Raw genomic sequence first — 13,298 nt, forward strand, 5'->3', positions numbered from 1 at the left:
CTCATCGCTGACATGCCCTCATAGTGTGACTGCTGATGGTTCAAGCGAACTGCGTCACCTTCAGTTTAGGCCGATATGTTTATTTATAAGTGATGAGGCAAGCGCACTTTCTGCGTCTATCTGGGGTCATGCGATCCTCACAATTTGGATCCATAAATGAATGGTGTGGGTTCGCCGGCCACACCATGCAAGACCGATCCCTGATTGGTTATGAATAAACACTGTCAGAGTATATATATTGTGGTAGGCGTCACAGTTCCAAGAAACGAGAACACTGAAACTTCCAAGTTTCCAACAAAGCAAATCAATTAATTCGTGTCCCAGTATTTATTCTTTATTAGCCTATCACAGCACGAGAATGAGGGCACAAATCCAAAAGGTACCACAGATAGTCGAATTGTTAAAAAAGAAAACGGTTGGTTTGCAGCACTTCAAGCCAACATCTTCAGTGTGCGTCCTGGACCCGAAGGATGCTACATTGGTTGCGCCTTGTCGACACAGTCTTCCCTCGCAGACTCAGAGCCTGGACTCGATACCTGGACCCACCAACTGGCCCTTATTTGGCAGTTTGATAGAACTTCTACTCAAAGGAGGTCTGCAAAGACAACACAATGCATTGGTAAATTATAACAAAAAAATATTATAACGAGAAGAATAATACGATGAAGAATAAAAACTAAAAACAATTCGACAGATGTTTTATTTTATTTCATTTTAATAAAGAATTTTATTTTTGTTGTTTTATTTGTGGATGAAATGTTTTGTGTCTGATATTTCTTCCTTTTAGATTGATTACCATAAGAAATTCGGAAAGATTTTCCGGATGAAACTCGGCTCCTTTGAATCGGTCCATATTGGCGCACCTTGCTTAGTGGAGGCACTCTACAGAAAGGAGAGCGCTTACCCACAGCGTCTGGAGATCAAACCCTGGAAAGCATACCGAGACTTAAGAGACGAGGCATATGGACTTCTTATTCTGTAATTGGCACTTTTCAGTATTCCTATGATATCATGCTATTTGCTCAACAGAAATACACAGGTAATATATTTTAACAGACGTAGCCTACTAATTCATATATTTCCTGATGATTTTCAGGGAAGGGGAAGACTGGCAGAGGGTGAGAAGCACGTTTCAGCAGAAATTGATGAAACCCACAGAAGTCGCGAAACTTGATGGAAAAATAAACCAGGTTTGTAAGATAAGTTATCTGCGTTAAAACTGCACATTTCAAGGTGAATTTGATCAAATAATGACTTTTTATTGTCTCCAAAATGTAGGTGTTGGCCGATTTCGTTAGTAGAATTGGGCAAGTGACTGACAATGGACAATTTGTGGACTTGTACTTCGAATTGAATAAATGGTCAATGGAGAGTAAGTAGCCTATTGTTTATAATATAAATAACATATTTGTGGCTAGATATACATATTTACAATAAAGATTGTTGCTTATATGTAATGTGGATGTATTAAATCATTTGAATTATTCTAATGATAATTTAATTGTTTTAAAAACAAAATAAAGTAAAAGTCTTATTAGAATGAATGGACATTATAATTGATTTGCTACTGAGGAAAAGTTAAATCAATAATACATTAATGCATGTTGTTGCTCAATTAATGTCTTCAATGTTTTATTATCTAATTACAGCCATTTGCTTAGTGCTCTACGACAAACGCTTCGGACTTCTGCATGACAATGTCAACGAGGAGGCTATGACCTTTATCACATCCATAAAGACGGTAAGTGGTCATTGATTTTACACATCCAGTTACTATCTGCATATAGTGATACAGGTATTGTGGGTGCAGCCGAAAACCCCTGGCTTGAGGATGATCTTAGTGATCTTTTTGTGACAGAGCTATATTGCGATATCGCTCTGAGCCTATAGATAGAGTACAGTTCACTTTAGTGAGTGGGCTAATCACCACTGCTACAATTACTGATGAATCAGTAGACTGAAACTGGTCTCTGGGCAGGCAGGAATTTACCGGGGCAAACTAATATCTCCAGCAGCCAGGAGACATGCATGTATTTACAACATCTTTTAAACAACATTTTGTTATAGTAACCATGGTCCTATGCTATAAGTTGATATTGAAACACTGGAGGTAGACTTTGAAAATGACTGGTTGCAACTATAAATTGTTACATTGTCATGTACTGTATGTCTTTATTTGATTGTTACATTGAAAGTCTCTCTCTCTCTTCCCCTCTCTCTCTCTGTGAATGTGTAGATGATGAGCACATTTGGCGCCATGATGGTCACGCCAGTGGAGCTCCACAAAAAACTGAACACCAAAACATGGCAGGACCACACCACGGCATGGGACCGCATATTCAGTACAGGTAAAAACTCCTCCTACAATGCCCCCCGACTCTCGGTCCCCTCCCCATCTCTCTAAAGAAACCTCCCCTCCATGTCCACTCTCTCACCCTAAAACCTCAATGCCCCCTGATCTCGCTCCCAACCATCGCTAAAGCAACCACATCGCCCCCAACCACTGCTAAAGCACCCCCCCATGTCACTTCCAACTGCCCTCCCTCTAAGTGACCTACTCTCCATGTCCTCTCTCCCTCTGATGAAACCTCAATGCCTGGCACGTTCACTTCCAACCCCTCTCTTGACACCCCCAATCCTTCCACCCGGAGCGTGTCCAGATGACGTATTACCCAATAAACGCTTTGAGCTAATTTCCAGTCAGGTGATAGGAGAGAGAGAGATATGAACCGGGTGCCTCTGTGATCAGTGGTGGAAAAAAGTACCAAATTGTGATATTTGAGTAAAAGTATAGATACCTTAATAGAAACTACTCAAGTAAAAGTCACCCAGCAAAATACTACTTGAGTAAAAGTCTAAAAGTATTTGGTTCTAAATATACCTAAGTATCAAAGTAAATGTAATTGCTAAAATATACTTAAATATCAAAATGTAAAAGTAATTTCAAATTCCTTATATTAAGCAAAGCAGACAGCACCATTTTCTTGTTTTTACTTTGTACAAATAGCCAGGGCACACTCCAACACTCAGACATAATTTACAAATTATGCATTTGTGTTTAGTGTGCCTGCCAGATCAGAGGCAGTAGGGATGAATTGGACCATTTTCCTGTCCTGCTAAGTGTTCGAAATTTAACCAATACTTTTGGGTGTCACGGAAAATGCATGGAGTAAAAGGTACATTTGTTTATTTATGAATATACTGAAGTAAAAGTTGTCAAATATAAATGATAAAGTACCGATACCCCAACAATTACTTTAGTAGTGTTTGAACATGTTTACTTAAGTACTTTACACCACTGTCTGCGATCCATGCACTTGGCTCACCCCCTCTTACTCAACACAATCAGAGTTGTAGTAAACTGGATGACCTAAGGGGGAGAAAGGGGGAGAACACTGCCAAATATTTGTAGTAGCGGGAACAGGGATGGAGGGGAGGAGGAGACGTGGGAGTGGAATGTTGGCTCAGGGCCTTGCTACGGATCGTTTGTTGTGCTGCTTGCTTGCCGGTGGCTTGTAGGCACCTGTCCACCCTCTCTTACACACACATATATGTATATACACAGGTGTGTGGGGGGGGGGGGTTCTATTTTGTGTGTGTGTGTGTGTGTGTGTGTGTGTGTGTGTGTGTGTGTGTGTGTGTGTGTGTGTGTGTGTGGCTTTAAGGCCTAATTGTCAAGACATGTCATTGGAAAAAGGAAAAACACAACCTGTCCTGATGTAAAATCCTAAAATTGTCCCCGATGCCAAATCGAACATATCTAGCTACAACCAGGCCTGCCCTGGGAACAGTCTCGGGTTCCACTGATTTGGAAAAAGCTTTTACCATTGTAGCAGTTCAAAATAGCATTTCAATTAAAAAGGAGAATGGTTAAATTAGCATTATTTTGATTTGTGTTGCATTTAAGGGGGCTCAACGCTCATTCCCCTCCTATACGTCATTGTAATTAAGAATTTGTTCTTAAGTGATTTGCCTAGTTAAATAAAGGTTAAATAAATAAAAATAATAAACAGTGGCCGTGTATGTTGTCCTCGTGGCCAGGTTCAGTAGATAAAAGATGTTTGAGGGCTTTTGAAAGTAGTGATAGGGAGTGGAAGTGAGGGCATTTTATGGCTTGTTAAATATCGTTTACTTGTTTGTAGAAGTTTACAATTATCATTGTTTATGACTGGTTACAGCTTTTCACAAATAGAATGTTTTGGTGAATAAAGTTGACCATTTAGAATGGCTTTAAAAATGGACTATATGCAGTCGTTGTTACCTAGCTTTAATGAAAACAACTTTCAGTTAATTATTTCGCTTTTGTCTCTTGTTTTTGTCCACAGCCAAAGTCTACATAGACAAGAAGATAAAGCGCCATGCAGGGGCAACAGGGCCCAGTGACGACTTCCTGTGTGACATCTACCGCCACAGTCACCTGTCCAAGAAAGAGCTGTACGCCGCCATCACAGAGCTCCAGATCGGAGGAGTGGAGACGGTAAGGATCAGTTGACAAATGTAACAGAGATGGTTCGGGGGAACCACACTTGCATGATGAGTATCCTTGCTAATAATTTAGCGTCACAACACTGAAGTGTGATAGTCCTCAAAATTTTCCGGTGAACTGTGATGAGTTACATTGCTTGTCACCTGAAGACTTGCTTAATGCCTAGGTTTTAGCTTAGCGGGACCCGGATTTGAATCTTACAAACAAGAACAGGGACAGATTTATCATTCACTTGCACCAGCGCCTATTTTGCTCTTCTATTTTCTGAAAAATAAGAGGGGAAAACATGACACTCCTTTATTGTTGATGACTTTCACCTTACTTCATTTCTTGCTCCCATACATTGTTTTAACTAATTTACTCTACGCTTGAAGTGGCATTCCCTCCCTGTGAGAGAAGAAACAAACAGGTGCAAACTGTAATAGTAGTGGTTCAAAGGCTGAGGTAATCTGGTCTGCAGTCCAGATGTGATAGAAACAGCCCTCGAGGAACCCCTCACATTCCTCAGCTCCATCTACTGTAGGACCCCCTCTCTGAATGAGTCTGACATCTCTCTCTCTCTCTCTCTCTCTCTCTCTCTCTCTCTCTGTTGATGTTTTCTAGACTGCCAACAGCATGCTGTGGGCTATTTTCAACCTGTCCCGTAACCCCTGCGTTCAGAAGAAGCTGCTCCAAGAAATCAGAGAGGTTCTGCCTGCTAGTCAGACTCCCAGTGCCAAGCACCTCCAGAGAATGCCCTACATCAAGGCCTGCCTCAAGGAATCCATGAGGTACAGTAAGACATTCCACTGGGATGTGACACAAAAACAATAACACTGCAGTCATCGTGTACTGTATGTCATTCAAACCGGTACACAAGTCCAAAACAAATTAGTTGAGGCATGGGCGCTTGACTTTGTCTGAAAGTGGGTGCGCAAAAAAAAACGACAATAATTTTGAATGAAACACAAAAATAAATAAAACATTTGTTGTTGCAATTTTTAAACCATTTCCTGCAATTCTGCACTGTTTCTTCACAGGGGGAATCCATATTAAATATATTGAACTTGAGTACTTTTTATCATAACCATGACAGATAACAAATCCTTATTTCTAAATTGCACAATATATATTCAGTCAATAAAAAAACAAGTGCCATTTAAGACTGATTTATTGAAACCACAAAGTCAACTAGTTATATTATATTGTTCAACACAATCTTCAAAAAGGCAGTAACCTCAGCAGTGGAGCTTGCTTGTAGAAGCCTATTACTGTGCAATGACATAGCCTTGTTTTGTTAATTTAGCAGACAATACACTTTTATTTCCCAAGCCCTTATCACAGTCAACCCTAATTTATAGTAAAACAAACTATGTGATATATCAGAATAAAATAGAACAGAATATTTTTTCAATGAATGAAAAATGAAAAAAATTGGCAGTGTGAAGTGATGCGCATCTCGCGTCGAGAAAAGTTATTCTCAAAGAGTGATCATTTGAAACGGGGCTCAATTTGGCGAGTTGAAAGAAAAACATTTCAGGGTTAATTGGTCTTCTTTTTAATATACAGACATTTCGATTTACAAGTGTTTTTTGTTGTTGTTTAATGCAGAAACTCACACAGATAATGTCTATGAATTTTGACAAATTAGCTATTTTCCTTTCAAATTGCCTTTAAAAAAAAGTTTGAGTATGTTTAACTGATCCTAAATAGCTTACACGTACATGTATCATCCTGCTTCAAGACTATATTTCCAAACACTTTTTTCAAATTCCTGCAGGTTATCGCCGTCAGTTCCCTTCACGAGTCGGACCTTAGATAAAGACACTGTGTTGGGGGATTACTCCATTCCCAAGGGGGTAAATGGATTACTTCGTTTTCCATCATTTAAGAGCTCATGTTGGGGCGATTACAGTCTCGGCTCATTCAACTTTTGATTTGATTGATTTTTATTTTTCATTTGCAGACAGTGTTGATGATCAACAGCCATGCTCAGGGTGCCAATGAGGAATACTTCCACGACAGCAGCCGGTTTAAGCCAGAGCGTTGGCTAAAAGAGAGCAGTACCATCAACCCCTTTGCCCATGTGCCGTTTGGTGTTGGGAAGAGGATGTGTATTGGGCGGCGTCTGGCAGAGCTACAGCTGCAGTTGGCACTCTGCTGGGTAAGAACAACCTCCTGTGCCCCCAAAGTGGCCACCAAGTTGCCAACATTGTAGTATTACCGCAGGTTGGGCTTAACACCTGTGGGCGATATACAGTATATTACTCCGTCTTCCTGCGTCAGGTTTCAATGTGTACAGTCCCTTTTCACATACGTTGTGTTCTAGCCTGAATTGAAAATGGATTCAATTTATATTTTGTGTCACTAGCCAACATACAATACCCCAATAATTACGTTTTTAGAAATTGTTACAAATTAATTCAAAATAAAAAGCTGAAATGCCTCAATAAGTTTTCAACCCCTTTGTTATGGCAAGCTTAAATAAGTTCAGGAGTAAACCTCTGCTTAACAAGTCACATAATAAGTTGAATGGACTCACTCTGTATGCAATCATAGTGTTGAACATAATTTTTTTATGACTACCTCATCTGACTACCACATCCTGTTTGCAATAAGGCACTGAAGTAAAACTGCAAAACGTGACAAAGACATTAACTTTATGTCATGATTACAAAGCATTATGTTTGGCATAAATCCAACACCACTGAGTACAACTCTTCATATTTTCAAGCATGGTGGTGACTGCGTCATGTTATGAGTATGCTTGCTATCGGCATGGACTAGAGAGTTGTTTTAGGATAAAAAGTAACAGAATAGAGCTAGGCACAGGTAAAAACCTAGAGAAAAACCTGGTTCAGTGTTCTTTCTAACAGACACAGGGAGACAAATTCACCTTTCAGCAGGACAATAACTTAAAACATAAGGACAAATGTACACTGGAGTTGCTTACGAAGATGACATTGAATGTTCTTAAGTGGCCTAGTGACAGTTTTGTGTTAAACCGGCTTGAAAATATATGGCAAGACTTGAAAATGGCTGTCTAGCAATGATCAACAACCAACTTGACAGAGCTTGAATAATTTTCTAAATAACAATGTGCAAATATTGTACAATACTGATGTGCAAAACTTGTAGATACTTACCCAGAAAGACTCACAGCTGTAATTGCAGCCAACGGTGATTCTAACATGTAAACATGTATTGACTTAGGGGTGTGAATACTTATGTAAATGAGATATTTCTGTATTTAATATTCAATATATTTGCAAAAATGTCTGAAAACATGTTTTCACTTTGTCATTATATTCATATTGAATTCAGGCTGTAACACAACAAAATGTGAAAAAAGTCAAGGGGTATGAATACTTTCTGAAGGCACTGTACAACTTTAAGTTTCAAGAAGACTTTGTCCTGCAATGTGTGTTAACCTTGAAAAATTGTTTTATGTCACCATGTGAGTCTTACCTCAATTGATACTGGTTGTCCTTTTACATGCCCTTCATAATCGAATGATTGCTCCTTTTTCCTGTCTTTCTATCAGGTCATCAGAGATTATGAAATTGTGGCGACAGATAGTGAACCAGTTGAAACGATCCATTCGGGGACGCTTGTTCCCAACCGTGAACTCCCTGTGGCTTTCATTAGACGATGAGGTAAGAATAACATTCACCCTTGAATATACCTCAAAATCATACATATACTGAAACTTACAGTGCCTTCGGAAAGTATTCAGACCCCTCGACTTTTCCACATTTTGTTACCTTAGTCTTATTGTAACATGGAATACATGTTTCTAATAATAATCAGAAATCTACACGCACTACCCTATAATGACAAAGCAAAAACAGGTTTTTAGACATTTTTGCAAATATATTCAAAATAAAAAACAGAAATACCTTATTTACATAAGTATTCAGACACTTTGCTATGAGACTCAAAATTAAGCTCAGGTGAATCGTGTTTCCATTGATCATCCTTAAGATGTTTCTACAACTTGATTGGAGACCACCTGTGGTCAATTCAATTGATTGGACATCATTTGAAAGGCACACACCTGTCTATATAAGGCTCCACAGTTGACAGTCCATGTCAGAGCAAAAACCAAGCCATGAGGTCGAAGGAATTGTCCGTAGAGCTCCAAGACAGGATTGTGTCGAGGCACAGATGTGTGAAAGGGTACCAAAATATTTCTGCAGTATTGAAGGTCCCCAAGAACACATTGGCCTACATCATTCTTAAATGGAAGATGTTTGAGACGACCAAGACTCTTCCTAGAGCTGGCCGCCAGGCCAAACTGAGCAATTGGGGGAGAAGGACCTTGGTCAGGGAGGTGACCAAGAACCTGATGGTCACTCTGACAGAGCTCTAGAGTTCCTCTGTAGAGATGGGAGAACCTTAAGAAGTACAACCATCTCTGTAGCACTCCACCAATCAGGCCTTTATGGTAGAGTGGCCAGGCGGAAGCCACTCCTCAGTAAAATGCACATGACGGCCCGTTTGGAATTGCTAAAAAGGCACCTAAAGACTCTCAGACCATGAGAAACAAGATTCTCTGGGCTGGTGAAACCAAGATTGAACTCTTTGGCCTGAATGCCGAGCGTCGCATCTGGAGGAAACCTGGCACCATCCCTACGGTGAAGCATGGTGGTGGCAGCATCTTGCTGTGGGGATGTTTATTAGCGGCGGGGACTGGGAGACTAGCCAGAATCGAGACAAAGATGAACGGAGCAAAGTATAATGAGATCCTTGATGAAAACATGCTCCAGAGCGCTCAGGACCTCAGACTGGGGTGAAGGTTCACATTTCAACGGGACAATAACAATAAGCACACAGCCATGAACACAGAAGTGGCTTCGGGAAAAGTCTTTGAATGTCCTTGAGTGGCCCAGCCAGATCCCGGACATGAACCTGGAAAGACCTGAAAATATCTGTGCTGCAACGCTCCTCAACCAACCTGACAAAGGTTGAGCGGATCTGCAGAGAGGAATGAGAGAAACTCCCCAAATATTAATGTGCCAAACTTGTAGTGTCATACCCAAGAAAACTCAAGGCTGTAATCACTGCCAAAGGTGCTTCAACAAAATATTGAGTAAATGGTTTGAACACTTTTGTAAATGTGATATTTGAGTTGTTTTTTTGTATATTTTTTAAAATGTCCAAAAACCTGTTTTTGCTTTGTCATTATGGGGTATTGTGAGTAGATTGATGAGGGGAAAAAAATATTTAATCAATTTTAGAACAAGGCTGTAACATAATTTTTGGGGGGAAAAGTCAAGGGTCTGAATACCTTCAGAGTAAAGACAATATATACAGTACCAGTCAAAAATTTGGACATACCTACTTTCCTTATTTTTACTATTTTCTACATTGTAGAATAATAGCGAAGACATCAAAACTATGAAATAACACATATGGAATCATGTAGTAACCAAAAAAATGTTAATCAAATCAAAATATATTTTATATTTGAGATTCTTCATAGTAGCCCCCCTTTGCCTTGATGACAGCTTTGCACACTCTTGGAATTCTATTAACCAGGTAGTCACCTGGAATGCATTTCAATTAACAGCTGTGCCTTGTTAAAGTGAATTTGTGGAATTTCTTTCCTTCTTAATGTGTTTGAACCAATCAGTTGTGGTGTGATAAGGTAGTGGTGGTATACAAACGATAGCCCTATTTGGTAAAAGACCAAGTCCATATAATGGCAAGAACAGCTCAAATAAAAAAAGAGAAATGACAGTCCATCATTACTTTAAGACATGAAGTTCAGTCAATCTGGAACGTTTCAAGAACTTTTAAAGTTTCTTCAAGTGCAGTCGCAAAAACCATCAAGCGCTAGGATGAAACTGGCTCTCATGAGGACCGCCACAGGAAAGGAAGACCCAGAGTTACCTCTGCTGCAGAGGATTACTTCATTAGAGTTACCAGCCTAAGAAATTTCAGCCAAATAAATGCTTTACAGAGTTCTAGTAACAGGTCTCAACATCAACTGTTCAGAGGTGACTGCGTGAATCAGGCCTTCATTGTCGAATTTCTGCAAAGAAACCACTACTAAAGGACACCAATAATAAGAAGAGACTTGGTTTGGCCAAGACACATGAGCATCGGTTTTGATGTCTTCACTATTATTCTACAATGTAGAAAAGAGAAACCCTTTAATGAGTAGGTGTGTCCAAACTTTTGACTGGTACTGTATATTGTATAAATAGATATATATCTCATATCTCAAATTAATATAACACACACACACTTGTGGAATAGACACCAGCTGTGAATGCGGTTTTAACCAATCAGCATTCAGGATTAGGCGCACCCGTTGTATAAACACACAATATATAACTATAAAAAGGTACATTCAACTCCACAAAAATAAGAAAACATATATTAGCAGGTTGTGAAATGTTGTATTTGATTCCATGTGTTATTTTCTCCAAAACAGGCTTCAAACACAGATCATTTGGACCTCACTACAGAAAGAAAATAGTTTGAGACCTGAATGTCCAGAGAGACTCCCTTTATTGCTGCTCTGTAAATAACAAAGAGAAAATATCAGATCTAAATATATTTGTATGTAATCCTGTCACATATACCTCAAACTAATATAAATGCATTTAAACTATTAACTATGAGAGTTAGCCTACTTGTTGACCAATAACTTTTAGCTTGTGTTGTAAGACAACTGCACTTTACTGCACACTAATCTTAAACAACTGTTCTTATGTCGAAAATGTTAAATAAATTATGACTTTTGTATATGTTGTCTTTGTATGTTAAAGTATATACATTACATGTATAAAGGCTACTCAACATGATGTACATTTAAAACATTGTAATTCTTAGAGAGAATATATTTCATCCACTTTTTCTTTTTGTTACAGTATTTTCAATGTTTGAAATTGTAATTACTTTGCGGAATATGGTTTAAGATTAGTACAACTGTATCATAGCCACACACCAAAGCTAAGGACCTAATGATTTATGGCTTTGGTATATCATAGTAATCAATTGCTATTTGCATGTGAAAATGTCATGGAATGCTCCATGGTAATCTTACCAGCTCTTGTGCTCAGCTCAGGGCTCCTATTCAGTCAAACCTGCATTAGCAATAGCTACTTCAACTATCCACACACCATAGTACGTCTATTCTTGCAACAAAACATATTATAGCGATAAAAGGTCATGTACACTGCCCCCCTCTGCCATTCAGTGGTCTTCTACAGTTGTCTTTAATATTACAAGTAGCTGTATGGTAATAGACGGGTATAATATGAACCTATTATAATAGACTTCATATGTCTATCTTACTGTAAATGTTAAGGATTTGTTACTAATCTGGTTTCAATCGTCTGAAATACATGATCTCCTGAAAAGTGATACTATTCTTAATTTCTGCTTTGTGAATTTAGTGTATTTGTGGGAGCATGATATAGCATTAGCATGAATCTTACTGATATATTGTCTAATAAAAAGAGAAGATAGAGGTAGGTAAAGGAATACAGGTATAAACTCCATGCCGCAAGGGGCAATGTGTGATTAAAAGTCGACAGTCGACAAACTGATATAACTCTGTTTTAGAGCCTTATTGATAAGAATAATATGAATTATATTAAATGGTTTTTCAACCAATTGGCATCCCTTATGGAGAAGGTTTCAGTCTGGAGAATATACTGCATCATAGTCAATTATATTATATTTAATTAATATTATTATTTAATTTCACACACACAAGACATTGATTTGAAATACACCGCTGGGTATTTAAGACAGTGTACTTCTGCCATCTACTGTTCAAAACATATACTTTATGGTAAAGTCGAGATGTCTTGTATCTCAATAAGGAACTTATTTGGACTGGATTACATAATAATGTAATTTCTTATTACATCATTTATGTTGACATTGTGAAAATGAATCTGCAGTAATGTTTCATTTAGTTTTCTTTCGGTATATATGGGAGCTAAAAGCTGAATTGCATGCAACGGGAAATTCAAGAAGACATAGCTAAATCAAATCAAATCAAAATGGTCACAAACACCGTGTTTCGCAGATGTTATAGCGAAATGTTTGTGTTTCCAGCTCCAACAGTGCAGTAATATCTAACAAAAGTAATATCTAACAATTTCACAGCATTTCACCCAATACACAGAAATCTAAAGTAAAGGAATGGAATTGAGAATATATAAATATTTGGATGAGCAATCAGAGTCAGAGTGGCATAGACTAAGATACAGTAGAATAGTATACAGTATATATATATATATGAGATGAGTAATGCAAAATATGTAAACATTATTAAGTTGACTAGTGTTCCATTATTAAAGTGGACAGTGATTGAACAGCATTCTTATATACAGTGAGGGAAAAAAGTATTGAATCCCCTGCTGATTTTGTATGTTTGTCCATTGACAAAGAAATGATCAGTCTATAATTTTAATGGTTGGTTTATTTGAACAGTGAGAGACAGAAAAACGATTTTTTTTAAATCGAATCCAGAAAAACGCATTAATAACATTTTTTACATGCGTTTTCTGGATTTTGTTGTTATTCTGTCTCTCCCTGTTCAAATAAACCTACCATTAAAATTACAGACTGATCATTTCTTTGTCAGTGGACAAACATACAAAATCAGCAGGGGATTCAATACTTTTTTCCCTCACTGTATATAAGAATGCTGTTCATGGACTGGAGCTCAGCATTCAACACCATGGTACCTTCCAAGCTCTTCATTAAGCTCGAGGCTCTGTGTCTGAATCAAGACGTAAGTGTCCACGACGTGGCTGGTTTTCTCTTTGTAGTCCGTGATTGTCTGTAGAACCTGCCACATATGTCT

At 38.4% G+C, this 13,298-nt stretch overlaps 2 protein-coding genes across 2 annotated transcripts in view; both read left to right on the plus strand.

Annotated features, from left to right (window-relative positions):
- LOC135539553 (vesicle-associated membrane protein-associated protein B-like) overlaps positions 1-13,298 on the plus strand; it is a 394,574-nt gene that overhangs the window by 251,020 nt on the left and 130,256 nt on the right. The gene's annotated exons all lie outside the window — the stretch shown is intronic.
- Positions 244-11,221, plus strand: LOC135539551 (1,25-dihydroxyvitamin D(3) 24-hydroxylase, mitochondrial-like). The gene is made up of 12 exons (XM_064965485.1): positions 244-619; positions 788-978; positions 1,097-1,190; positions 1,279-1,372; positions 1,650-1,741; positions 2,237-2,348; positions 4,326-4,477; positions 5,090-5,256; positions 6,246-6,324; positions 6,432-6,629; positions 8,010-8,121; positions 10,908-11,221. Exons 1-11 carry the CDS (start codon positions 359-361, stop codon positions 8,118-8,120), a joined length of 1,551 nt encoding a protein of 516 aa, XP_064821557.1. The 5' UTR covers positions 244-358; the 3' UTR covers position 8,121; positions 10,908-11,221.

This window comes from Oncorhynchus masou, chromosome 5 (genome assembly GCF_036934945.1).
Source record: "Oncorhynchus masou masou isolate Uvic2021 chromosome 5, UVic_Omas_1.1, whole genome shotgun sequence".
Classification (NCBI taxonomy): Eukaryota; Metazoa; Chordata; class Actinopteri; order Salmoniformes; family Salmonidae; genus Oncorhynchus; species Oncorhynchus masou.